This window comes from Echinops telfairi, unplaced genomic scaffold (assembly GCF_000313985.2).
Source record: "Echinops telfairi isolate 266 unplaced genomic scaffold, ASM31398v2 ScPeMD7_3533;HRSCAF=4204_0, whole genome shotgun sequence".
Taxonomy (NCBI): domain Eukaryota; kingdom Metazoa; phylum Chordata; class Mammalia; order Afrosoricida; family Tenrecidae; genus Echinops; species Echinops telfairi.
The window spans coordinates 99,345,663-99,372,616 of record NW_022107431.1 but is presented as its reverse complement, the minus strand read 5'-3'; the positions used below and the strand labels follow the sequence as shown (position 1 = coordinate 99,372,616).

At 34.4% G+C, this 26,954-nt stretch overlaps 1 protein-coding gene across 3 annotated transcripts in view; it reads left to right on the top strand.

Annotated features, from left to right (window-relative positions):
• Window positions 1-25,968, top strand: part of SENP6 (SUMO specific peptidase 6) — a 109,032-nt gene extending 83,064 nt beyond the window's left edge. For all 3 annotated transcript variants that reach the window (XM_045294375.1, XM_045294374.1, XM_045294377.1), the window contains 10 exons: window positions 3,177-3,286; window positions 3,378-3,494; window positions 6,186-6,308; window positions 7,518-7,610; window positions 13,746-14,179; window positions 20,699-20,802; window positions 22,017-22,105; window positions 23,386-23,454; window positions 23,554-23,704; window positions 25,080-25,968. In XM_045294375.1, coding sequence (XP_045150310.1) covers window positions 3,177-3,286; window positions 3,378-3,494; window positions 6,186-6,308; window positions 7,518-7,610; window positions 13,746-14,179; window positions 20,699-20,802; window positions 22,017-22,105; window positions 23,386-23,454; window positions 23,554-23,704; window positions 25,080-25,289 — 1,500 coding nt within the window. In that variant the 3' untranslated portion in view covers window positions 25,290-25,968. The remainder of the gene's footprint in view (window positions 1-3,176; window positions 3,287-3,377; window positions 3,495-6,185; window positions 6,309-7,517; window positions 7,611-13,745; window positions 14,180-20,698; window positions 20,803-22,016; window positions 22,106-23,385; window positions 23,455-23,553; window positions 23,705-25,079) is intronic.
• Window positions 25,969-26,954: the final 986 nt, after the last annotated feature.

Sequence of the window (26,954 nt, the reverse complement as noted above, 5' to 3'; positions counted from 1 at the left end):
CACTCACACCACTGGTCCTGTAGGGCTCATCCGCCCTGGATTCCCTGTATTTTCAGTTCCTATCTGGAAGATTGCTCTTGTCATGACCTTAGCCTTTAGCTGATCTGCTTTTGCTTTGTCTGGACCACTTCTTTCTGTTGGTAGCCATTGCTTTGATTGTACTTTGTCTTCACAATTGTACTGTTAATTCTGTTGCAGTTCTAAGAAATGCTTTAGGATTTTGATCCTACTTGTTTAAAATTCCCATAGAAAGTTCTGCTTTTGTCTGAAACTGATGTAAGTGTAGCTTATCTGGTACCCATTGATCAGAAATTTTTTTTCAGTCAGATTGTGTGATCTTAAGCAGTTGAAATATCTATAGTTAGGTGTATTGTTTCTGCTTTTTAATTACTGGTCTTTCTCGATTAGGACACGCACAAAGTCACTACCTCACAAATTGATGTGAATGCTCTGCTGCCGTGCCTTCATCTTCAGCACCCACTCAGTTCTGCTTCTATCATCCATTTGTAAACTCAAGTCTCTTGAGGGCCTTTTCCATTAAACTGTTTGTACATAAAGCTTGGATGATTTCAGCATTCTTTCTAAGCCAAGCTCTACTATAAACTTGATGTTTGTTCTTCCTTCAAATTTAGCAGAATTCTTTTTGCTCTTATAGAGGCACTGATATCTTGTCTTCTGTGCCTCAAATGAGATCTTTTCAGACATGTTCATAACAAATTCAATTTATTTAAATGCACATTTAAAAAAATCCATGCACCGTTTTTCATAATACCATAAGTCTTTTGAGGATTCCTTCTAGTATTTGATATAGGGTCTCAAAGTCTATTTGGAATTTCCTTTTTTCACACTATTGTTTTAATCTCTCTTCTTTTAAAATCTTTTTCCCTTCTTTTCCCTCCTTATTTCAACATATGCATACATATACTGCTACATCCAAATTAATTTTACCTTGTATCTTAGCTTTACTTGTAGTTTCCAGTGATCTTATTGGCGCTTTACAACTTCTTTTAAAGGAATTTAATTTCTTGATGCATTGTACATTGTACATTTATGTATAACATTTTTATACATATTTGAGAACTTGGAAAGTGGAAAATGTATACCAGTGGTCTTGGTTAGTGTATACTTGTCTACCAGCTGTAACGCAGTGCCATTGTAACAAGTAATATAATTTTAAATAACACAAGTACGTTCTCTGAATTTGTCACCTACCACAGCAACCAAACTTTGCTGAGTTATATTAGGAAAGTTTACTCTTTCAACTGGAGTACAATTTTAGAAATATGGGTACCCAAGGCACAGTCTTGGTAAAGATGGGCAAGAAAAGACGCACATACTTGGTGATTGAGTTAGGAAAAGAGCAGAGGAAAGAAGAGATCCTTTTTATTTTGCTGATTTGCTTGTAAGAGATAATGCCAGAGGAAGAAAAAAGCAGACTTTCCTCTAAAGATCACTTTTTAAATTTAACTTGGTGTTGTGCAATGCAGCTTTGGTAGTACAGTATTTGAAGCAATTCTCTGCTAACCCAAAGGTCAGTGGATCAACCTCACTAGTGCTTAGCAGCAGAAAGCTGTGTAGTCTGCTTCCAGCCTTGAAAATCATCAAAGATTCCTATGTGTTTGAGATGACTGAATGACAGTGTATATGCACGCACATGCCAGAATTTTGTGTAGAGTCGTGATGGTGCTGTTGAGTAAGCATTGGTCTGCTAAGTGTAAGATCTGGGCTTCTAATTAACCAGATGATCCTCAAGAGAAAGTGAGTCTGTTCGCTCCCATAAAAACTCACAGATTCAGAAAACCTTATATAGGCTCTCTCTGAATTAGAAGAAACTCAATGGAAGTGGGTCAAGTGCTTATTAGATTACTAAGGCGTACCCAAAAAACCCGGAATTTTTTCAAAGTTACGTGTTTAAATTTTTTTTTACAATACAACCATATCCCCTTCAAAGTATTCCCCATTATACTTAACACATTTGTCATTTATGCAATTCCATACTTGAAAACATTTTTCAGATCCATTTGTTTGGATAGCTGACGGGACCTCCTTATTTTTTTTCTTCACCACTTCTATGTCCTCAACTCACTGTCCTTTAATGTCCTCCTTCATTCGAGGAAACAAAAGAGTTCGCATGGAGCAGCAGGGTCAGGTGTGTAGTGCAACAGAGGCATGCTGTTTTTTGCTAAAAACTGGCTCACTGAGATTGTTGTATCAGCATATGAGCAGGTGCGATGTGGTGCAAAACCAGTCCCCCACCTGCCACAAATCAGGCCATTTTTGTTGCACACTGTTACGCAACCTTTTCAGAACCTCTAAAAAGAAAGGTTGATTAACAGTCAGGCCTGGTGGAACAAATTCAAAATAAACTAAAAGTGGACGTTTTTGTCCGTTTGGGAAGTTGACATCCAAAATGAGCTTTTTCATCAGTTAACATTACACCTTTTTTTGGAATGAGAAAACCATTCATATACTTGAGTTTTCCCTTTATAAGCTGTGTTCAGCAGCACAACAGTTTCTGTGGCATTTTTCCAGAGCAGGAAACAAAATTTCACAGTCACACGCTGTTCTCTTAAATCAGCCATCACCAAAAAACAGGGTTCTAGTGAAACTGCTTTTATGAAAAAATTACCTGTGACCAGAGAGGACCTTCCCAGTCAATGCCACTGGGTGCACTAACTCAGAGTGAGTTGCTCAATGCTAGCCTAGTGGCAAAAATGTGAACCACTAAAGCTCTGACCCACCCAGCGCAATTCCTGTTTGGGGGGTTTTTTAGGAGGAGGGTACCCCCTCTTATGTTCCCTGGACTTCTGCCCTTACGTCCTTGGCCATTAGATTTCGGTGGGTTTCTACTGCTTTTGGGTTGGGAGGGTAGGGCAGGGGACATTGTATCTGTTCTTAGAAGTTTACTAATGTACGTAATCTAATTTAATATGGATAATAGCCATCTTGGGACAAAATACCAGAAAACTGGTGTTACATAAATTTGGAGAACATCACTATTCTAGAAGCTATATTTAAAACGTAAAATGTCCCTAAATTTTACTTTTTGTTTTGTTTTGGTTGACAGATATCATGTACAATCTTTATGGATAGATATTTTTAATCCTTTGGGGTTCTCAATTTTGCAATTTTTCCAAGTTGATTTTATGAGTTGATTGTTTAATTTCCTTTTCCAGGTGTCCTTTGAATCTAAAATACAACTTCGAAGCAAACAAGAATTCCAATTTTTTGATGATGATGAAGAAACTGGAGAGAGCCATACCATCTTTATTGGTCCTGTAGAAAAGTGAGAGAATGCCTTCTTATTTGCAGTGTTCTGAATTTCTTTCTCTCCCCTGGTGTATTGTGTACTATTTTGTTTGTTTGTTTTGTTGCAGACTTATTGTATATCCACCACCTCCAGCTAAAGGAGGAATTTCTGTTACTAATGAGGACCTGCACTGTCTAAATGAAGGGGAATTTTTAAATGATGTTATTATTGACTTTTATTTAAAGTAAGTTAATTTTCTACTAAATATTTAGCTAATTTTTCTTTGTATTCTATTGTATATCTGATTTTTCGTGTCAAACTATTTGGGCTTTGAATTCCTTCATTACCACTTATTGCATGATGTTTGAAAGTATTTAGTCTCTTATTTGTATATCTTAGTTTTTATAGAAATAATGATAATTTCTAAAAGAATTAAATAAGTCAATTGCAAGGAAAGTGCCTGGCATATGCAACATGTTCAGAAATGTAATTTCATATATTATTGATAGAGTGTTTCTTCCCAAACAGGTACTATTTGCTATCGCCATGTTTTGAAATGATTCGTTTAGCAGCTAGTAAAGTATTATTTCATGTACTTCCTTGAATTAATGTTCATTAGGTACCAACTATATATTCTATGTGATTGCATTTATAGAAATGTATAGTTTATAGAGAACACAAAGTTAGGATTGAAGCAATAGTAAAATCACTAACATAGTACAGATAAAACAAAAAATAGTTCATTCTCTTTGGAATCTAGATTTAGAAAACATTCTTGAGTAAGTTATTATCATAACCCAGTATGTATGTCCATACATATTAATACCTGTAGTGTTTGGCATAAATTGGTATGTGATTACTAGTTTATGAAGGAAATGGAGAAGGGCATGAAACAAAACAATTAGCATGTTTAGAGCTTTCTAATATTTTCTAGTTTATTCTAATGTACCTTTTTTTACATTTATTTCCATTTTCCCCCCCTGTGGATTTAATGTTACTCTGTAAGTCTCAGATTTTGATTAATCTCCCATGATAACCAATAACCAGTGACTTCATAATAGCCAACAATTATAAAGTACTAACATGTGATATTCATGCAACCAGTCACGTTCAATCCAAAATGAGTATCAGAGACCCGGAAAAACCTTAAAATAAAAATAAATGTATTCCTCTACTAGAGGTGTTTATTTACCTTCCAAATGACCAAATGCAACCAAATAAAATGAATGTAAAATAAAAATGTATTATTTTGTCATTAAACCAGGATGAAGCTTAGAACTGAATCACTTGACCCTTACTCTTATCTCCTCCCAGTTCACAATGCTTGAAGCTCTTAATAGCCAATATTCTCTTAAGTCTGTGTTGAGTTTAACACATTCAAATCTCAGTTCAATCAATGTTCTTTGTAGTTTTAGTGTCTTTTGGAAAATTGACTTAGTCTGTCCACCATAGCCACTCTGCTTCATGTCATATTGTTGCTTTCCTTGGGCATACAGAGAATCTGCCCTCTTGTACTTTGTCACTTTGTAGGATTGCTGCTTGGCACACTTCTTATAGAAAGTCCAGCAGGTTGTAGGAATGTTTGCCATGTTTGCGGCAGTGCTGCCAACACAAAAAGCTGTTTTGATGTATTTAACAAATAAAACTGGTTATTGAAACCTACTGCCATGATTTGTTTTCAAATTCTTGATTATTAATATTTATAGTGCACAATTTGAAAATAAAACATTTTTTATTAATCATTTTATCGGGAGCTCTTACAGATATTAAAACAATCCATAATTCAGTTGTTGCTACCATCAGATTCAAAACATTTTCCTTTTTGAACTCTTATATGAGCTCCTCTTTATCCCCTCCCTGCTCCAACCTACCCCCCAGAAACACTTATTTAATTATATATAATTGTTTTATTATTTTCAATTTTCTCCCTCCTTCCCCTCTCCCCCATCCCTCATCAACCCATGATAATTTATAAATTATTATTTTGTCATATCTTACACTGTCCAACAACTCCCTTCACCCACTTTTCTGTTGTTCATCCCCCTGGGAGGAGGTTATATATGTAGATCCTTGTAATCGGTTCCCCCTTTCCACCCCACCCTCCCCCCCACCCTCCCAGTTGTTTTATTATTATTATGTGCTGTGTCCTTAACCATCCAGTGTATCCATTCATCTGCAATCCTGTTATTCGTTCCCCTTGAGTGGGGTTTTACAGTCATCATTGTTATCAACCCCCACCCCCACCCCCACCCCACCCTGTACCCTCAGGGAATCATTACTCCCGTTACTGTTTTTGAAGGGATTATTTATCTTGGGTTTATGTATCAAACACTCTTAATTATACAAATGAACATATGAAGGTGTAACAACATTAATGAGGTGAAACTAAGACCTTAATTGTAAGGGGAGGAAATATTAAAGAGGATAGTTATGTGTTTCATCAGTGATATACTGCATCCTTTGTAGTGGCTCTTCTGTGAAGGGCTGTCCAATGAGCCTACAGGTGGGTTTGGAGGTTCTGCTTTGTCTATGCTCATTTATATCAGTTTGATTGCTTGAATAAAACACTGTAGCAAGAGTAAAATGTTTTAATCAGAGTAGTAGTACTATCGTTTAGTTTATATCAGATAATTTTGACTTGTGGAAGTTTAGATGAGAGGTGATTTAAGAGACCCAACTGTGATGTTAGTAGGAGTGAAGAAAACTTGATGAGATCTTTAGGAGGTAGAATTATTGGGGCTGTTTAAATAGAGATTAAGAAGAAAGAAATGGGTACCAGAGAACTCGTAAATAATCTTGTCACTAAAATGAATGGAGAAGTGGAATGACCTTGAGTAGAAAGAGGGATGAGTTCACTTTTAAATGTTTACAATACAATTCATTGCTTGGCTGGCTGTTTAAATTGCATTACATTGGAATTCTTTTTATAAACTAGATATTTGGTGCTTGAAAAATTGAAGAAAGAGGAAGCCGACCGAATTCATATATTCAGTTCTTTTTTTTATAAACGCCTTAATCAGCGAGAGAGGAGAAACCTTCATGAAACAACCAATCTGTCGTAAGTCAAGCTCTTTAAAAACATTTAACAGATGAAGTCACTTGGGCATGACAATAAAATTTACTTACATTGAGGCACTATCATTCAGTTCTGTTAATAGTTGAATATGAAATTGCTATAATTCCTAATATTCTTAAGCTTAAAGAACACTTGGTATTCATAAAGGTCATCTAGGTGTGATATCTGGAACAGTGCTTCCTCGATAGGCCTAATCGTCTCTTTTAAGAAATCGCTTATTAAATACAGATTTCTCTGTTACTCTGCTTTGTTCTTATGTTATTTTGCCAATAGTATTCTAGATATTACCAAAAATCACTACTGTCAAGTTGTTTCTGACTCATTGGGTGATAGAACTGTGCCTGTGGTTTTCCAAGACCACAGCTCTTTATAGGAGTCGCTGTATGTTTTCCCACAAAGCAGCTAGTAGCTTTGAACAGCTGACCTTGCAGTTAGCAGCCCAACACCTAACTCGCTACACCATATTGGGTCTGAGTTATTTTCTAATTTTTCTTCCATATTAAACAATCAACTGCAATACTTTCTGGTAACTGTTTAAAAGAAAGTACCTTTAAAAAAATTTTTTTTGGCATAACTTAAAATGTTTGACATGATCCCTGCTGACATAATGTTTTTTCACTGTTCCAGTACCTGCCAATTTTGTGGGTTCTCATTCAGAACTAACTGCCCTTGAGTTGATTCTAATTCGGAGAGATGCTACAGTGCAGGGTAGAACAACTTTTGTGGGTTTCTGAGACTCTAAATCTATAGGAATAGAAAGACTCATCTTTCTCCTTTGGAGCAGGTGGTGGTTTCAAACTGCTGATCTCTTGTGTCTTAGGGTTAATGATAATTATTTTCTTGTTACCACCCTCAGATCTTGTTTGTTCTTTCCTCATTTCTCCTAGGTTTCTGTAAGTAATGCTCTGATAAACCTTTCAACCTACTTGCTGCTATCAATACTGAAGTAATGCAAATGAGGGAGGGATATCTCTAGGAAATAGTAGGATATAATAGCTGGAATTAAATATTTCTCCACTTTTGTGCTTTCCCAAAATCCATCTCAGATCATTTATTTTCTCTCTCCACCTTGATAAACCATTATAAACAAATGTTTGTGCTACTGATTCTTCATAATTTATAAATCAATGCATATAAGCCAAAGCACTAGACACTTAGATGATATATTGATATTTATTTTTTGTCTTACAGAATACAGCAAAAGCGACATGGTAGAGTAAAAACCTGGACCCGACATGTAGATATTTTTGAGAAGGATTTTATATTTGTACCCCTTAATGAAGCGTAAGAATTTCCTTTCTTTATTTAAAAAAATTTTTTTTAATTTATTTTTTTAATTTCCTTTCTTTAAATTGTTTCTTTCTGTAAATGTGCCGACAGTTTTCAGAAAATGTGATTATGGAATGTAAAAATCAGTTTTAAACCCGAGAGAAATTTATTGGGGACTTTTTTGCAAACTTCTTATGAAAACTGATGCATTTTCCCAAAAGTGAATCATGTATGACAATTATTTTTGCAATCACTAGACCAGATATTTTTTAAAATTTAATTTTATGAGGGTACTTCGAATAGTTCATGGAAAGATTTTGTTGTCTTTTGATTTTTGTGTATCCACAAACATTTTAAAGCCTTACAGTATTGATAAACATGAATCAGTGTCATTAAAAATAGTTTTCATATAGAAAAGGCTATTGTATACCAAAAGATAATTAATTTAGAAGAATTTATTTGGACTTTTGGTTCTCAAAAAAATGTCTCCTAACCCAAAAAGAGAAGAGATTGTTGGAATTAGGACACTTACTTAGATTGAAAACCAGCTTCATTCTGTATTGTCTATTCTGTCCACTTGAAGCAATTTTGTACATAAATGAAGGTGCTTCACTATTGTAATTCTCAATTACTAAACTCCTGTTGATAACAGTTGTACTGACTGTCACCAAATTAATTCTGATTCATGGTCACTGGTGGCTCAATGACTAGAGGCATGGTTTTAGAGACAGTTGATAGCCATTACCATCAAGCCAGTTCTCGTTCTTAGGTTTTCCACGAGGGTAAATCTTTATAGGAAAAGATAGCCTCATCTTTTTCCTCAAGGAGCAACAGGTGGATTTGAAACACGTGCTGTTGGCAGCCCAACATTTAACCCATTATACTATTCTATTAGGATAATGGTGTGTGATACAAGTGATTTCTTTTCCTACATCCTCCAACCAAAGCCCACCAGGGATTTAAACCTGTAGTTGAACAACTTGTGTTTAATTTTACAAGAAACAACACATCCAAAAGAAACCACGAAATATCTCATTAAGAGGGTGCAAGAAAGAATCTTAGATTTGGGTTTAGTTAAGGAATTTCAGGTAGGGTCAGAGGAAGTAATGCTTTGTGAGAAATATGATTTATGCTTGGTTGGTTGCTCTGATGAATTCTGTATCAGGAGAGAGGGATGTTTGGTATTACGTGAATCAACTGACCTTGTTACTTGACTGTTACAAATTTTGAAGTGGCTTTGCTTTGTCTCATTTTAACACGGTCTCAGTATGATTTTGAGGTTGGTTTTCTGTAAAATTGTTATATTAGAAGGACTCGTGAATAACAAGTCAGCTTCTGAATGCACCATTTTAAAAAAACTATAGTACAATTCTTTGTATTTAAATAAATGGTTTAATCATGAGACCTGTGTTCTATTAATTAGCCCAGTCAAAAGTAAGCAGGCAAAGTCTAAATATTGATTATAACACACAACTTCTTCAAAACTATGAATTTAAAAAAAAAATAAAACATTGCTCTCTTCATTCTCCCCAATTTAAGGTAAATTTCCTTACATTAACCTGTCATATAGAGTAACATTTGAAGTCGAGCTTCTTACTGTTGTAAACCAACGTTGAACTTACACTGAAAACCATTTGTGGAGAACCAATCACAAGGATCGATTTATAACCATCCCACCCCCCAGGGGGACGAACAACAGAAATGTGGATTAAGGGAAACAGTGGGCAGTGTAAGAAATGAAAATAGTAATAATTTATAATTTATTAAGGACTCCTGAGGGTGGGAGATGGAAGGGAAAAAAGAGGAACTGATACCAAGGGCTCAAGTAGAAAGAAATGTTTTGAAAATGATGACGGCAACATATGTGCAAATGTGCTTCATAAAATTGATGTATGGATTGTTATAAGCTGTAAGAGTTCCCAGTAAAATGATTTATTAAAAAGAAAGAAAACCATTTGTTAGAAAATAAACAAAAAATGTAAATAGAAGTAGAATTTGAAGACATACCACGATGAAGCTTAGAACTGAATCACCTGGCCCTTACTCTTCTTATCTCCTCCCAGTTCAAATTGCTTGAAGCTCTTAATAGCCAATATTCACTTTAGCGGTAGAGACACATCCCTTTTCGACACTACATCTGATGTGAATGGAAGTTACTGTTCATGTTTCCAGAAATCTTGGTAGGAAAAAATGGGCAAAAGTATAGGTGTCTGCCCTTAACGTAGGAGAATAGCTTCTAAATCAAAAGGGATTGTTTTAAGAGGTAGAGTCACAAAGGTTTATATTATGTATGTGTACTAAGTTATTAATGTTAGCTGCCACCCAGTCAGTCATCAAACCAGGAGGCCCCATGGGTACAAAAAGATAGACTCATATATTTATTATTTATTTATTTTAATATATTCTTGGTGGTAATAATTATCTCAAAGGATGTTTGTTAAAAATTGTCTTAAGTAATTGACAAGGAGAAGAAATTTAATATTTGGATACCTTGAGTTAACTGAAATTGGAAGGGACTTCAAGATTATCTCATTCAGCTTTCTCTTTAGCCAAGGAACATTTTTATCCTAGTTTATAGCTGAGAATGTAAAATATGTAAGGCTTATCTGTATTGTCATAGTTAAGACATATTTAGAACTATGGCAGACCCAGGTTATAGCTATATGTTAAAAACACATTCTCTTCACATTTTAATATTTTTTAAATTGCAATATGACAAAATCAACTGTGTCTTTGATTTGTCTTAAGTGGGTAAGTTAGTGTGTTGCCCTTTTTGATACCCAGGCCTGACCTAAATCCATAAAGAATACTGAGGCTTAATCATTTAGAACAACAGAAGAGCATTTACCCATCTTGGCTTTGCTGGGGATGACATCAGCTTTTTATTGGATGCTTTCCAAAAAAGGGATAGGTAGTGCTGTTTTTCACTCAATATTACCTTGGGTTGATTAAACATTTTGCAGAACTCAGAATGTGAAATAACCCAATCCATGTTAAATACTGTATTAATTGTGCCTTGCCAGGAAACACTCTACTATCTAGAGCCTGTGTATTTATCCCCAGCACATAACACTGTTCCTAGCAAATAAGAGGCTCTTTATAAAGTTGTTGGTTTTACAATTATTTGCCCAGATCATGTAGTTTCTTACTTTAAGTTGTCCCCCACTATTGGGAACTGTGATACCCACTGTGAAACACTTTAGTAATTTAAGTGTTTTGATATACTTCGATAATTTATTTCCTTTCCATGTACATTCATTTCAAAATAGCGTGGAGTTTATGTGCATAAATATTTTCAGTAGTGAACCCTTTTTACTTCCCTTGGTGGTATATTTGGCTGATAACCGAAAGCTTGGCTATTTAATCCCACCCTAGAGGCTTGGGAAGAAAGACTTAGGGATCTACTTCTAAAAAGTTAGCCAATGGAAACCCTTTGGAACATAGTGCTATCCTGATACACACCCAGTTGCCCTGAGATAGATGCAAAAAGTTCATGGGAAAATGAAATTAACTTGTATTATGGTTTGTAGCTGGACTGTACTTGTATTAATTTCCTTTTCTAAACAGTATTTTAAGATCTATACCATTGGTTAAATTAATGAAACCATTGATAGAATTTCCTGGTTGGTTGGTAATATTCTCAAACATAAAATGATATTATCTCTAAAGTGAACCAGAGACATATATAATGTGAATTTATTTGGGGCTCCCATTTCATTCTAATTCCAATCTAAAAACAATTACTTCTTATGACATGACCTTGCTTGATGCTCATCCCATAAAGATACCAGTAGTATAGCAAAGTGTGGTGAAGAAACTAGATGGTGCACAGCTTTCAGAAGGAAGTATCTGGGGTCTTTAAAGTCTTGTCTTCAAACAAGCAGCCATCTAAGTGATTTATCAACTTAAGTCCACATGGAAGGTGCACACTGGCCGATGTGATCTAAGGAATGTAAATAATAAAATCCAAATCCAAAGGAGGGAGTTGTATCTGAGCTTAAATTATGAACACCTGGTTTGAAGAAGACTGTAGGTGACAGTGGATGCCCAAAATTCATTTGCAGGTTCCACACATGAATTAAGCCTCTAGTTAATCTTCTCATGACTATGTTCCAGGGATGTAAATAGCCTTGTTATCATACAGAGAACATTGTAAAACTGATTATGGCAGATGTGGTTAGGTTAAAATATAATATCCTATAATTTTATCTCCCTTATGGCCCGTTTCAATTTTTTGGTTTTTGTTTAAAGTGAAGGGGAAATATACATAGATCAAGCCTCTATGGAATACCTTCTGACCATAGACCAGGGGTTTGATTAGCAGAGTGCTCTGGAAAGTAGATTATCACAGATGCAGTTAGGTTAAAATTTAACACCTTATCATTCGATCTCTCCTTTTTTCTCCCTGTTTACTTTATTGGGAAAAGTTTTGTCTTTTTTTATTAATCATTTTATTGGGAGCAATTACAGATATTATAACAATCCATAATTCAGTTAGATCAAGCATAATTTTACAATTGCTGCCACCATGTTTCAAAACATTTTCTTTCTTGGGTTCTTTGATATCAGCTCCCCTTTATCCCCTACCCCTCTCTCCCCCAGGGACCCTTATTGTTTTATATATATAAATATATAACAATATTTTTGCCGTATCTTACACTATCCAATGTATCCATTCACCTGTGATTCTGTTATTCATTACCCTCAAGTGGGGTTATACAGTCCTCATTGCTATCAACTCCCCCTTTCTGCTCTCTCCCCTTCCCCCCTCCCCATTCTGCCCTATGCCCTCAGGGATCATTACTCCTGTTAACTGTTTCTAAGGTTTATCTATAATAGCTTTCATACATTGAACGCTCTTAATTATACAAATGAACATGCACAGGTCTAACAATATTATATCTTCAGTGCATTTTATCTCCTTTTTGACCTATTTTACGTTTATTCTAGCTTTTAGTATTTCTGCATTCTTTTTGATCTTTTTCTCTTTCAGTGTGTTAATGTTGTTGGTTTATTTGTTCTGTATATGAAATCCAGAATAGGTAAATCTATTAGAGTCAATAACTAGATTCGTGGTTTTTTGGTGATATGGCAGGAGAGGTTAGAAGGAAATTGGGAGACCATAATGATAAGTACAGAAAGAAGAAAACGTTCTAAATTTGATGGTGGTAAGGATTGTACAAGTAAGTTTAATTGGATTATGGAATTGTGTGATATGTGAATTTTATGCCAATAAAACTTAAAAGCAAAAAATAAAAAATTTTAAATGGAATTTTCCAGCACGTTTTTAAAGGCTTTCCTTTTAAGTAGTTAGAGAGATAGCTGCTTATATATGTGTGTGCATACCACATTTTTTCACAAAAGAACGTGTGCAGTACAATTTGTATGGGCAGGGGTGGTGAGACACAAAGCAAACACAACCCTCTGAGCACATACGCTTCTCGTGGGTGCTATGTGCCTAATATACATGGGTGCGTTACGTGTAGAGGAACGTGTCTGTGTGCGTGTGTACGTGCATGTGTACACAAAATCAAATTCATTGTCATCGTTATTTCTAACTCATAGTGACCCTGTCAGGCAGAGTAGAACTGCTCCTATTGGTTTCTGAGGCTCTGTGATCCCCTTATCTTTTGGTTAGCAGCTGAGTACGGTTAGTACCTCAGGGCTTTTGCCACGATACAGTACTTAGAAAATGTCAAAAACTATATAGCCTATATAGATTTCTGAACACACTTCAATATTAAATAAAGCCAGTACATTTTCTTATAGAGGACTAGGGAGATGTTATATTAAAATGATGAACTGTAAAATAATCTATATTATGTTGCCTGGAAAAGTAATGATTTTCTTCCTAGCAAAAGTAAGAAAACAAATTGCTTATAAAAGTGAATTCAAGCTACATACTTTTAGCATAAATTCTAAAACCTATCAACCAAAATAAATGTGTTTAAGTAGATTTTGTAGTCTATGATGGATCAATGATCATGTAAACAGTGGGTTATTCTAAGAATGGGGGGGAGTTGGAGAAAAAAATTTGATCTTCTTATTCAATTTGTTTACAAAACTTTAGAAGGAACCTCAAACTATATGTATTGCCAAATATAATAAAATTTTATAATAACATTCAGTAGTTTCATTTGTGTTTTACAGTGCACATTGGTTTTTGGCTGTTGTTTGTTTCCCTGGTTTGGAAAAACCAAAATATGAACCTAATCCTCATTACCACGAAAATACAGTCATACAAAAAAGTTCAACTGTAGAGGACAGTTGTATTTCTTCTCCTTCAGCCTATGAAATGGACAGTTGTTCTTCACAAAACTCTTCTGCCAAACCTGTAATTAAGAAGATTCTAAACAGAAAGCATTGTATAGCTTTACTTGATTCAAATGCTGTACGGGAAGAAAGTGACCCTCGTTGTAGGAGAAATATATGCAATGTGAAATGTAGTATGAAAAAAATTAATCATACTTCAAGTGAAAGTGAAGAATCAAATAAAGGAGAGTCTGCTTGCCACAAAGCTGTTGATAGGACTAAAAGTGAGAATGGCCTACAGGATGAATATTTAAGTTCTCCACACCATACAGGTATGTGTTCTTGAAACAATGAAGGCATTCAGAAGATATTCACTTTTTAAAATAGGGTTAACGAAGGAGTAATTTGCATACAATAAAATTCATTCATTTCGCCTGGCATTATTCAATAGGCTTGGATAAAAATATGTAGTCATATCGTCATAGAACCTTTCCAAATTGGAAAAATATTCCATGTGTTCCCCCTACCCCTCAATCTTTTAGATGATTTTTAAAATCAGAGTTACACATTCCATTGTTGGATCTCAGATTTATTTTAATTTGATAAGGAATTTTGTTGAATTCAGCATAAATAATGTTTGCTCAGTGTTAGAACTGTAAAGGAAATTATTTCACTCAAAATGTAAAAGTGAATAAAGTGAGATCCATTGCAATTAAATGATTATTAGATCAGATTCACACACTGAGGGATGGAGTTGAATTTGGTGAAATACTGTATAGTTAAAACCTTAATCAAAAATACTTGTATACAGATTATTATTTGTTTAAACCCTTGGCTAAAAAATCATTCAATTTTATTCAGTGGCTTTTCTTATTCGCATCATTATATAATACTATGTATAGAAAGGTTTGGCAAATTGACAGCTAACCGAGCTTATTTAGGGCAAGTTAATTGCTTTTGTTAAAAAGGGCAAGTTAATTGCTTTTGGTAAATTCTTTGTTAATGATTTTAAGTAAGTCTTAACTGTTGTTTATCATATTTTTTCACCCATAGCTAATTATAATGCCTACCACCCATGTGAGTGAGATTTAACTCTCCCCATAGAGTTCTTTGACTATTGCTTTTGGGAAAAGATCATTGATAAGAATGCACCTTTGTTTTCTTTTTTTCTTAATGAGTTATTTTATTGGTGGCTCTTACAGCTCTTAAAACAATGCATACATCAATTGTACCAAACACATTTGTACATATGCTTCCAGCATCATATTCAAAACATATTCTTTCTGCTTGACCCCTTGGTATCAACTCCTCTTTTTTCCTCACCCTTCCCACTCTCATGGATCACTGATAAATGATAAATTCATATTATTTTAATTTCTTACACTGTCAACTGTCTCCCTTCGCCCACATTTTTGTTGTTCCTCCCCCTGAATGGGGGAGGGGGTTACACATGGGTCATTGTGGTTGGTTCCCCGTCTCTCTCCCCCTTCCTCCCCTCTCCTCCCCACCCCCTACCTTCCCCTTACCTTCATGGTATTGCTACTCTCATTACTGTTCCTGAGAGTTTTATCTGTCCAGGTTTCTGTGTATTGAAATCTCTTATCTGTACCAGTGTACATGCTATGGTCTAGTCAGATCTGTAAGATAGAACTGGGGTCATGATAGTGTTGGGGGTGGGCAGGCATTAAAGAACTAGGGTAATGTATGTTCAGTTGGTGCTATGCTGTACCGTAGTTGACTCCTTCCTTCCTTGTGACCGTTCCGTGAGGGAATGTCCAGTTGTCTACAATTGGGCTTTGGGTCTCCACTCCGACCTCATTATTTACATTGATATATTTGTTTGTTTTGGGTATTCTGATACCTGATCCCGTTAACACCTTATGATCACACAGGCTGGTGTGCTCCTTCCATGTGGGCTTTGTTGCTTCTCTGCTAGATGGCAGCTTGGTTAACTTGATGCCTTCAAGTCTCCAGACACTATATCTTGGAATAGCGAGGCACCATCAGTTTTCTTTACCACATTTGCCTTTGTTTTCTTTCATTTTCCTTCAAGAATATGCTTTCTTGTACTTTACTAGTTTTTATTCAAAAATGACATTTTAAGTAATTTTAAGGTATGACTTTCAGATGATCCTTATTCAAATTTTAAATAAGAAGTGGGCTGTAGAATACTACTTCAAAGGACAGCCATTTAAAAAGAATACCTTCAACCTAAACTGAACAGGAATGCTCACTCACTGAAAAAGAGTTGATTCCAACCCCTCAGAAGAGTAGAATCAGCACCATAGAGTTTGCAATGCTGTTTTTTGCCCAAATCTGGTGTACTGAGATGGCTGTGTGAGCAGGTGCATTGTTGTGGCAAAACCAGTCCCCTGACTGCCACAAATCAGGCCTTTTTGTTGCATACTTTTAGGCAATCTTTTCAGGACCTCTAAGTAGAAAGCCTGATTAACAGTCTGACCTTGTGGAACAAACTCCAAATGCACTCGGAGTGGGACATTTTCGTGGACATTTTCCTCCATTTGGGAAGTTGATTGATAACCAGGACAAGGTTTGTCATCGATAAACATTTCACCTTTTTTGAAACAAGAAAACCACTCTTACACTTGTGTTTTTCCCATAGTGCTGTCCTTGTAAGCTGTGTTCAGCATCACAATAGTTTCTGTGCATCATTTTTCCCAAACAGGAAACAAAATTTCACAGCTGCACGCTGTTGTCTTAAGCTGTTGACTTAAATTGGACATCACAAAAAAATGGATGTTTGGGTGAAACTGCTTTTATGAAAAAACTCACTGTGACAAGAGAGAACCTTCCCAGGCAACTCCACTGGGTGCACTGACTCAGCGCGAGTTGCTCTATGCTCGCGCAGTGAGAAAAAATGTGTACTATGAGAGTTCCATTCCACCCAGCGCAATTCTGGTTTTGGGAGGACATATATTAACTTTGCTTCAGTGGCATCCCTCCTTTATCTTCCCTCTAGTTTTTATACTCAAAATTAACTTGCAGTAATTACAATTGACCTTCTAAATTTGATCCCTGCGAAAATAATTTGTTTTCCTGAAATAAAATTGTGTAAAAAAGTTCTTAAATGATTGATTGGAGTTTTTGCTTGGCTTGGTTCTGAATGGAAACAAGATTTAGAATTTGGAGGTGCTTTACAACTGGTAAGCATTTTCAGTAAAGTTCCAATTACATGTATTTTCTCTTAATAACAGCTATGGACTGATTAAAAGCTTTTTCTTTGTGGTTACTAAAGTGATTAACAGGCAGTGATATTTTCCTGAGTGAGTCCTGGTGATGTAGTGGTTACGAGTTGGGCAATTAGAAACCACAACCCACTCCACTCGAGAAAGATAGAACTAATTTATCAATGGAAGCATGTATATTACTGAGATGCTAAACAGATTTAGTGTATCTTCAGTACTATGACTAGAGGGAAAGAACTAGTGATCTATTCCCAATAAGCCTAATTAAAACTGTGTGTCAGAGCTTAAATTCTGAACACCCAGGTAGCATAAGGCTGGGGATGACAGTGAAAGCCCCAAATCGAATTAGAGAGCCCCTCACGGACTAAGTCTGCATTGAATTTCCTAAGTTAAATTGACCAAGGAATGAATGTTCTTTTCCTAGATCACAGTGTATTGGAATGTGGGTTATTTTAGATAACATCAGGGTAGAATGTAGTATCTTAACATTTGTTTCTTTTAAAATTTAAATCATTTTCAGCTTGTTCTAGTTATTACATTCTGCTATTATTTGTATTGATGCTCTTCTGTGTTTTATTCTGTTGTGATTGATGGGGTGTTGTTTCTTTTTTCATTTTCTGTACATGAATTATTTTCACTACATGAAATTCAGAATAAGTAAATGTATAGCTAGAGCAACTAAATTAATAGTTTGTTAAGATTATGACAAAGGGAGGTTGTTGGGGAAATAGGGATCTCCTAATGGATACAAGAATGAAGAATGAGGAATGTACAAATCTGTTTAATAGATTTAAATAAGTGTTTTGGTATGTCAATTACATGTCAATAAAACTTTTAAAATACTAAACCTATAAAAATATGCACGTAGATCTATTTCTCCATCTTATATAAATATATTTATATATGTACATGCCTGTATTTAGACCTCTATAAACCCTTTGCCTCCTAGTTCTTTCCTCTATTTCCTTTTACTTTGCTTTTGTCCCACTATCATGCTCAGCCTTCATTTGAGTTTCAGTAATTTATCTCAGTTACACTGCCCTTGCTGAATCCTTACCAGGCCTCTCACACCCTCTGTGGCACTATTTTGGATCACTTGTTGCTCCCTGGTACATATGTAAATATATTTATATAGGATGGTGGGGAAATAGATCTAAGTGCATATATTTTTAGGTTTACTATTAAGGCAGCAGATGGACATTGGAACTCCACGCAAATACTTCCTCAATGTAAGAACACTTTATTCTATTAAATTGGTATTCCATGATGCACACCTTCCTGACACGATCGCTGAAGACAAATGTGTGCATGAGCAAATGTAGTAAAGAAAGCTGATGGTGACTGGCTATCAAAAGATATAGTGTCTGGGGTCTTGCACATCAGCTTGCGTGATCACGAGGTGTCGAAGGGGTCAGTTATCAGGCATCAAAGAACAAAAATATCATATCATTGTAAATGAGGGTGAGTGCAGAGTGGAGACCCAAAGCCTATCTGTAGGCAACTGTACACCCCCTTACAGAAGGGTTGTGGGGAGGAGATGAGCCAGTCAGGTTGCAGGGTATCAACGATGAAGCATACAACTTTCGTCTAGTTCTTAAAGATTCCTCCCACCCACTATCATGATCCCAATTCTGCGTTACAAATCTGGCTAAACCAGAGGATGTACATTGGTACAGATAGGAACTGGAATCCAGGGCGGATGATCCCTTCAGGACCAGTGGTGAGAGTGGCGATAGTGGGAGGGTGGAGGGAAGGTGGGGTAGAAAGAGAGGAACCGATTACAAGGATCTACATATAACCTCCTCCTTGGGGGATGGACAATAGAAACGTGAGTGAAGGGAGACACCAGACAGTGTAAGATATGACAAAATAATAATTTATAAATTATCAAGGGTTCATGAGAGAGAGGGGGGAGCAGGGAGGGAGGAGAGGAAATGAGCTGATATCAAGGGCTCAAGTAGAAAGCAAATGTTTTGAGAATGATAATGGCAACAAATGTGCTTGACACAATGGATGGGTGTAAGAGTTGTATGAGCCCCCAATAAAATGATTTTTAAAAATAAATAAATTTACATTTAAAAAACATTTAAAATAAGTTAAAAAAATTAAACCCCAAATGTCACTATGTTCCATTCTAATTATGGTATAGACTAGACATAATTTTTTTATATTGTATATGGGGTCCCCCCATAAATTGGGGGCCAACTCAACTGTAACAAGAACAAGCATGATAAAAATGGTGATAATGTTGAAGTGATTCATGTTAAGTGCTATAGTATCAAATATGTAGTGTTGATTTCTTGATAGCAAATAAGTGGAATAGCATGTTCCCCCAGAGATAAAGGTTTAAGGGCAACCATAGGAAAAGAATGTGTGGTAGCATTAAATATTTGCTTAATTTTTTCAGTTGGATGCCACATAAAATAATTGGCTTGCCATGGTGCATGAAAACTATGTTCACACTAGTATCTCTTATTTTGGCTTCTTCTGTTGACCTTACTACATAGAAGCTCTCAGGAACTTGAGACTAAGAAAACAGCGGATTGAGTTATCACCTTCCCAGTTGAATTCTTTCCTTTTTAGAAATGCATGTAGTTCAATTTTGTAGGTTAGATATTCATGTTATGCCCAACTTGTTTCAATGGAAATGATTTGCTGCCAGGATACCCAATTGTTATCTACTGATTCTGAATTTCCTGGACATTTGGACAAATTTTATTTAGATTTGGTTTTAGCTTCTTGCAAACCTAGTCTTCAAAATAGCATGCTCATAATAAACAACGCATTATAGTCCCTGATTTTTTTTCCGGGTAGATTTTATTGTGCTACAAATATGGAATTTTGCATAATCATGTTCATTATTTTGTGCTGAACAGTTTTAACCATTTTATGTGATAGAGTTCTTTTACAAAACAATTGACTTTAAATATGTTCTTAAGTTAATTGGAATGGACCTCTGGAATGTCATAATTTTAGGTTTTTAATATGAGGACCTTATTTTCCTGGCAGCGTTGAATTGTTTTATTTGTTGAAAAGCCTATGAGTATAGACAAGGCAGAAAAGAACTATGATACAAAATTATAAGACCTTGTCCATAACTCCGATTCTAACATATTCTTTTCATTCACATAAGTTTTCTCATTTTAATTTGTTTAAAGCAAACGTGTTTTGTGCAATTTAAATAGTTTATACTCATGTTCTTCATTATTTAACCGTCATATTTTTTTGTCATTGTAATTTGAAAACTGTATAGTGTTTCATTTTATGTTCTACAAGTTAACTATTCCATTTATTGAGTATTTAAGTTACTTTTAGAGTATTGTAGCTTCACTTATTAAGTGAAGATATTTGGCATACCCAGAACACAGAAAGCTCACACGCTCACATACAAACATGTATTTAATTATATCTTTTTGGATCATATAATTGATCAAATTAATTTTTTGTGTTACTGATGAATTAAAAGGTTCTGAGCACTATAAACAACTCTGTAACTGGTGTGTACATGTAGGTTTTTATTTAAAATAATTCCCTTAGTATTTGTAATGTTAAAGCAAATTTTGTATCTTTAATGGCTGTTAATAGTATTAGTTTTTCTATATTTTCTGACATGTAGTTATTATGTAATGTTTTTTATTCATACAGATGGATTAAGCAAAATCAGGCTAAACTATAGTGATGAATCATCTGAAGGTGGTAAAGTGCTTGAGGATGAACTCATTGACTTCTCCGAAGATCAGGATAACCAGGTGAAGGCGTGAGCTTAGCAAAAAGTCCTAATGTCTTCATTAATCATTTTCTATAGAGTTTCATAATTAAAAACTCATTACATCTCTTAGATTGGAGTGTAATTTCAAAACAAAAAATCAGTTTTCAATTTAGAAGTTGCCAAGACTGTATGAATGTTATTTTAAAAATATTTTTACTACAGCGGATTGAATTCATTAATTATTATTGCCCCCTTCATAATACTTTAATGTAAAATTAATTCTCCAACTTCAACCCAACCACCATCAATCACCTTTTCTCTACCTCTTCCAAGACATTTGTTGGTCTTTTTTAATCTTTAGATTATAATTTTAAGAGGCAACTATCTAAGTTTTTATTTATGTCATGTAAGAAGCCAACAAAATTAATATGGTATTTCTATTTTTCAGTGTTTTCTCTTTTCATTTTAGTTAATGTATATATGTAGGTAGTAATAAAATTAATAGAGGTAAATTCTAGTGCTTTATTGAAATCTTAAATAAATGTTACTGACCTCAAGAATAAGGAATATTTTTGCAAATAGCTAATGGGGACTTTATCTTAAGAGATATGTTTTATTTCATTTTCTGCCCTTTCAGTTATGAGTGAAAGTTAGCTTTTCACTGTACCGTTTATCATTTTTGCTTGATCCTTTTGTGAACAAAAACCATTTTTGTGTGTTTTGTCTTGGTTTACAGTGGGTGGCTGTGAGTTATAATGTTCTTTCCAAAATGTATATTCATGTTCATGACGATAAAGACATTGTGTTAATGAAGTGGAGATACATGGTTTTGTCAAAATAGTGTTTCCTAAAACCATCAAATATTTCTGATATGAAAAATTATTTGTATGAAAACATTGTTGTGGAATAGTTCTCTTAGCCAACAAGCTAAAATTTTTAGAAATAAACTAAGCAATGATATTCGAGGGTAGAAGAGTCCATTGTAATATCCTTGATTATTAAAAATTTATTCCAGATTGAGTAAAATTATATAGCTAGTCTTAGATTTCTGATTGGTAGTTACTATTAAGATGTTCATTTTTAAGTATTTGGAATCAAGCAACAAACTAAATTTTCTATGTCTAATTTGCCTATATGGGCCATTTCTTTGCGTGTTTGTTGCACAGAATTTTACCATTGATGGTGCTGTTTAATTAGATAAGTGATTATTTAGATTGTTTAGTTTTAGAGCTAATCCCAGGCTTTCTTTTATAGGATGATAGCAGTGATGATGGATTCCTTGCTGATGATAATTGCAACTCAGAAATAGGACAGTGGCATTTAAAGCCTACAATCTGTAAACAGTAAGCATTAACAGTGTTTATTACAAAATACATGGTTACAAAAGCATAAGTCTTTTAAGTACCCTCTTAAAATTTATATACTCGAGTAAGTGTCAGAAAGGTTGCTCAGGGAGGAAAATTTGTTCAGAAATCTTGGAGGGGAAGGATGTATAATCTTTTTAGTTTTCCATTTGCCCACTTCTGTGTTAATTTGAACACACATATTTCCATAGTAAACCAGTATTTCTTTTGGGAATATAATATTTGGGAGCAGAAAAAGACTTAACTACCATTCCATTCAGTAACATAGGAATCAGAGTTTAAACTGGTTTCATAGCTACAGTATGAAGATATGTCTGTATGGAATGACTCAAGACAGCCCTTTGGGATGCGATCCAGATGGGAGCCCCCCCCCCCAATAGAGTGAATGTTTATTCTAAAGTCTCTATAGAGACTCTGAATTATAGTGATGAAGTATTATTTCTTGTACAGAATGTTTGGTAAAATTCCATTGGTAGCTTTTGGAAGCAAAGTTTAATTTTTAATGTTAAAAATGGAGACCTGGGAGGAGCCGATTACCAAGAGCTCAAGTAGAAAGCCAATGTTTTGAAAATGATGATGGCAACAAATGTACAAATGTGCTTGACACAATGGATGGATGGATGGATTGTGATAAGAGTTATATGAGTCCCCAATAAAATTATTTTAAAAAAATAGAGACCTAGATAAATTAAAGGATTTGTTCCAATCTCTGGGTCTTTTTGCACTAATCATTAGACTTCCTCATTTGCTTTTACAGAATTAAAATATTGACGGTTAGGCTTTTAGTTATACCAGCTGTTTTGAAGGGGGAATCTTGGTAAAACAGAAAACATCCCCCTGGATTCTAAAGCAATTATTTTTAATGCAGTGATGTACTGGTTTAATTATCCAGTACATTGTTTGGGTTAAAAATAGGGTTATTTTCTTTCTACTTTTGTATGATCTCACATTTGGTGATTTGGAATATGAGGATATTCAAATTTTCAGAATTGTTTTCATTTTCTGCTACCTTTTTGTGTGTAATATATTTATGTATAAGCTATTTTAAAATTATTCTGTGACTTAGTATTTAATATAACCATAGATATTTAAGTTTTTGTAAACTGCTTGTGTATATAGATTTTATTTTCTAAGTTTTACTGAGTTGCGTACAAGAGAATTGTGAATTAAGATTTTATTGTTAATGTGTCATACTGTATCATAATTTATTTTCATCACATTATAAAATATTCAACACTTGGGTCATTTCTACCCTGCAGGCCTTGTATCTTGCTTATGGATTCTCTCAGAGGCCCTTCTCGCTCAAATGTTGTAAAAATTCTAAGAGAGTAAGTTCAAAATCTGACTTCACACATAGTGTCATTTTTCTGGTGGTAGGCAGCATATTTACATGTGTGTATCATTTTATTATTTGTGCATTATTACAGATATCTAGAGGTGGAATGGGAAGTTAAGAAAGGAAGTAAAAGGAGTTTTTCCAAAGATGTTATGAAAGGCTCAAATCCAAAAGTACCACAGCAAAACAACTTCAGTGATTGTGGTGTGTATGTTTTGCAGTATGTAGAAAGTTTTTTTGAGGTGGGTTTCAGTTTTTTTTATCTAATACAGTATTTGATACTATTTCAATGTAAGAAAACACCACAAACAAATAGCATGAAGACATTTAAAAAAAGTGGTTTTAAGATTATTCCCGAGAGCAAAAACTCACAAGTTTTAGAAATAAGAAGGCATAAAATGCCATCTTGACCTAATTTCACCTTAATCATCAAATCATCTATTTCATCCATTCTTTTATCATTCCTGGTTCTTTCTGAAGAAATCCTTCCCAAGATTCAGAATGCCTCTTTTACCAAACTTTTTACCAAGCTCCCCTTCACAGACACATTTCTTAAGAGATTTATATCCACTGTCTCCGTTTCCACAACTCCTATTTCTTTCTCAAATCTCTGTTCACTCTGACCTCTATACTGAAATTATTCTTGAACTCCCAGCCCCATTTCACTCTGTTGACCAAAGCAAATCTAATTGTGTTACTTTCCTACTACTACGTACAAGGAAAAAACCAAAACACCTTGTAGTGGCCTTTTGAACAAAAGGATTATGGTCTCTCACATGGGTTGTGTGATCTGACCCCTGCCGAAACTTCTAGCCTTATTACCACTACCTTTGTCATTCTCTGTATCAGTCATGTGCATGTCATCCATTTCCTCATATTGTAGCATGTTCTTTCTTGCCTCTAAGCATTGATACATGTTTCTTTACCTGGAATACTTCTGTTGCTTTTATAATTTCCTAACTAACTAACTCCTGTTTGTCTTCTTAAGCCTCAGCTCAAACTTCATTTCTTCTAGGAAAAGTTCCCATACATTGAAGGTGCTTCAAGAAGTTCACAGAAAATTGGAATTAATATATATTAGAATTTTCCCACCAACTTTAGAAGTCTCATATATTCTTTTAGTAATCTACAGTTCTGAAATCATATACTTGCCACTTTCATTGTTTTATTTGTTGAATTATTGTTTGTAAAGAGTGTAGGTAGCAAATATTTTCTGTGTAAACATACAGACCCTGTTTCAACTGCTAATTTCTGCTGTTGTAGTGTAAAAGCAGCCAGAGACAGTATGTAAATTAACTGTGTTTACTCTACAGGCAGTGCAGTAGATATGGCAAGTAGGCCATAGCTTGCTGACCCTCAATCTAGATCTTTGTCTTACATTTCCTTTGCCCAGCACAATGCCTGGCATGTGATACATAATGATTAAATTCATATTGAATTTTCCCCCCTGAATAATTTCCCCCTTTTATTTATTATTGGGAGTTGATACATACATTATTCCATAGTTCAAATCACGCCAAGCAGAACTTTCCCCCCTATTTTAACTGTCGTTTTGGTGATTGAAACGAAATTATTATATTTTTGCTTTTAATGTGCATTTAATATTTTTATTTTTAGAATCCAGTTCTCAATTTTGAACTACCTATGAATTTGACAAACTGGTTTCCTCCTCCAAGAATGCGGACAAAAAGAGAGGAAATCCGCAACATAATTCTGAAGCTGCAGGAAGATCAGTGCAAAGAGAAAAAGAAGCATGACGACACGTATTCAATAGAAACGCCTTTAGGTGAAGGAACAGAACAATACGTCAACAGTATCCCAGACTGACCATTTCTGTGGCTGTCAGTTCTGCCTCCAGAAACTAAATGACATTGACCTTTGTCTATACAGTAAAAAAACCGAACTGTCCACTACTCAGAGTGATTTGGAAATTTCAGTGCTTGTATAAATGTCATATAATTAATTTTCAATGGAGTATGTATTAAGTAAATGTCTGTAAATATGTTAATGAGGCCAAATTTTCCAGCATTTCTAATTATTTTTTTCACACGTTAGGAAGCTTTTGTTATGTATTTTCTGTTAATAGAACTTAAACCTACAACTTCTAAACAAAATAAATAAAATGAAAATATTTATAGGAGGAAATGGTTAACTTGATATTCTTTAGTAACTTGTATTAAATTCCTCACTGGGTGTGATATATTTCATAGGAATATTTAAGTATCTGTGATAAATTTTTGACTTTATACATTTGTTTTGAATTGAAATATAAGAATAAGATTAAGACATTTTGAACTAAAAAGAAAGACATCCTCATGCTTATGTTGCATAAAAAGCATCTTTTTAATTAATACACTCCTGTATGCCCAGAAGCCCGAGAAATGTTAATATTTATAGTTTTAAACTGATATTTATGAAGAAGCAGTATTAAGAGCAATTCAAATTAAAGTTACTTTGAATAATATTATTAAAAATGAAATAAACTTTCTCATACATTATTGTAAAATGTATTTCTGAAGGCATCAAAAATTCCCGTTAAAATTATTTTGGTTGAGTGTAGCCTGTAACATTACGTTACCTTTCTATATTATAGTTTAAAATATGTTAAAACCTATGTGTCATAATTTTATCTGCACAACTACAGAAATTTAAATAGGAATTTACTTTTATTTATAATAGCTTTTGCTATTTTTCCATTGCTCATTTTTTTCTTGGGTTTTTAAAAAAAATCATTTTATTGGGGGCTCGTACAACTCATTTTCACAATCCATATGCTCTTGTTCTTTTGCTAAGCAAAATATCAGACCTTTTGCTTGCGGTTCACTGTGTAAATTATTTTAAATGAAAGAATATTGCCTTTAATTTCACAATACAGAATAACTCCTACCTTAAATTCTCCTTTGAAAACACTAAAATATGGCTTATATTACAGATCAGTGGGAACCTAGCACATATCTGTTGAAACTCTTTTTTCAATTGAAATGTGTTCTTATTTCTATACCTTTTAAAATTTTGTGTTAAATAATGAATTTTAAAGGTGCATATAACAAAAGTAGAGGCTGAAAGGAAAGACTTTTTTTATCAGTTTTTTTCTTTAGCCATCTGTGGCATATAACCAACATTTTATGCCTTTTTCTTAAATTCAGTTGTGTCCATATGTGTGGAGGGGTATTAATAATAACCACAAAAATTGATTTTATGAGAGAACACTTTTAAAACTAGGCTTATGGAGAGTTACTATTATAATATGAACTATGGGCTTTTGTTTCTTCAGTAATTTCAACTATCTTAACATTTATTTCTGATTATACCATTTTTTAAAAAAAGGAATGCCTTAGAGATAATAGATCAGATATGAAAAATAAACAATTTCACTCATTAATGCAAAATGATTTTTGCTTTCTAATCAAATTCTAAGAGAAAAGTAACAGATTATTCTTTGCTAACATTATTTTTAAATACCTAATTGCAGTAAGTAAAATCTATATATTT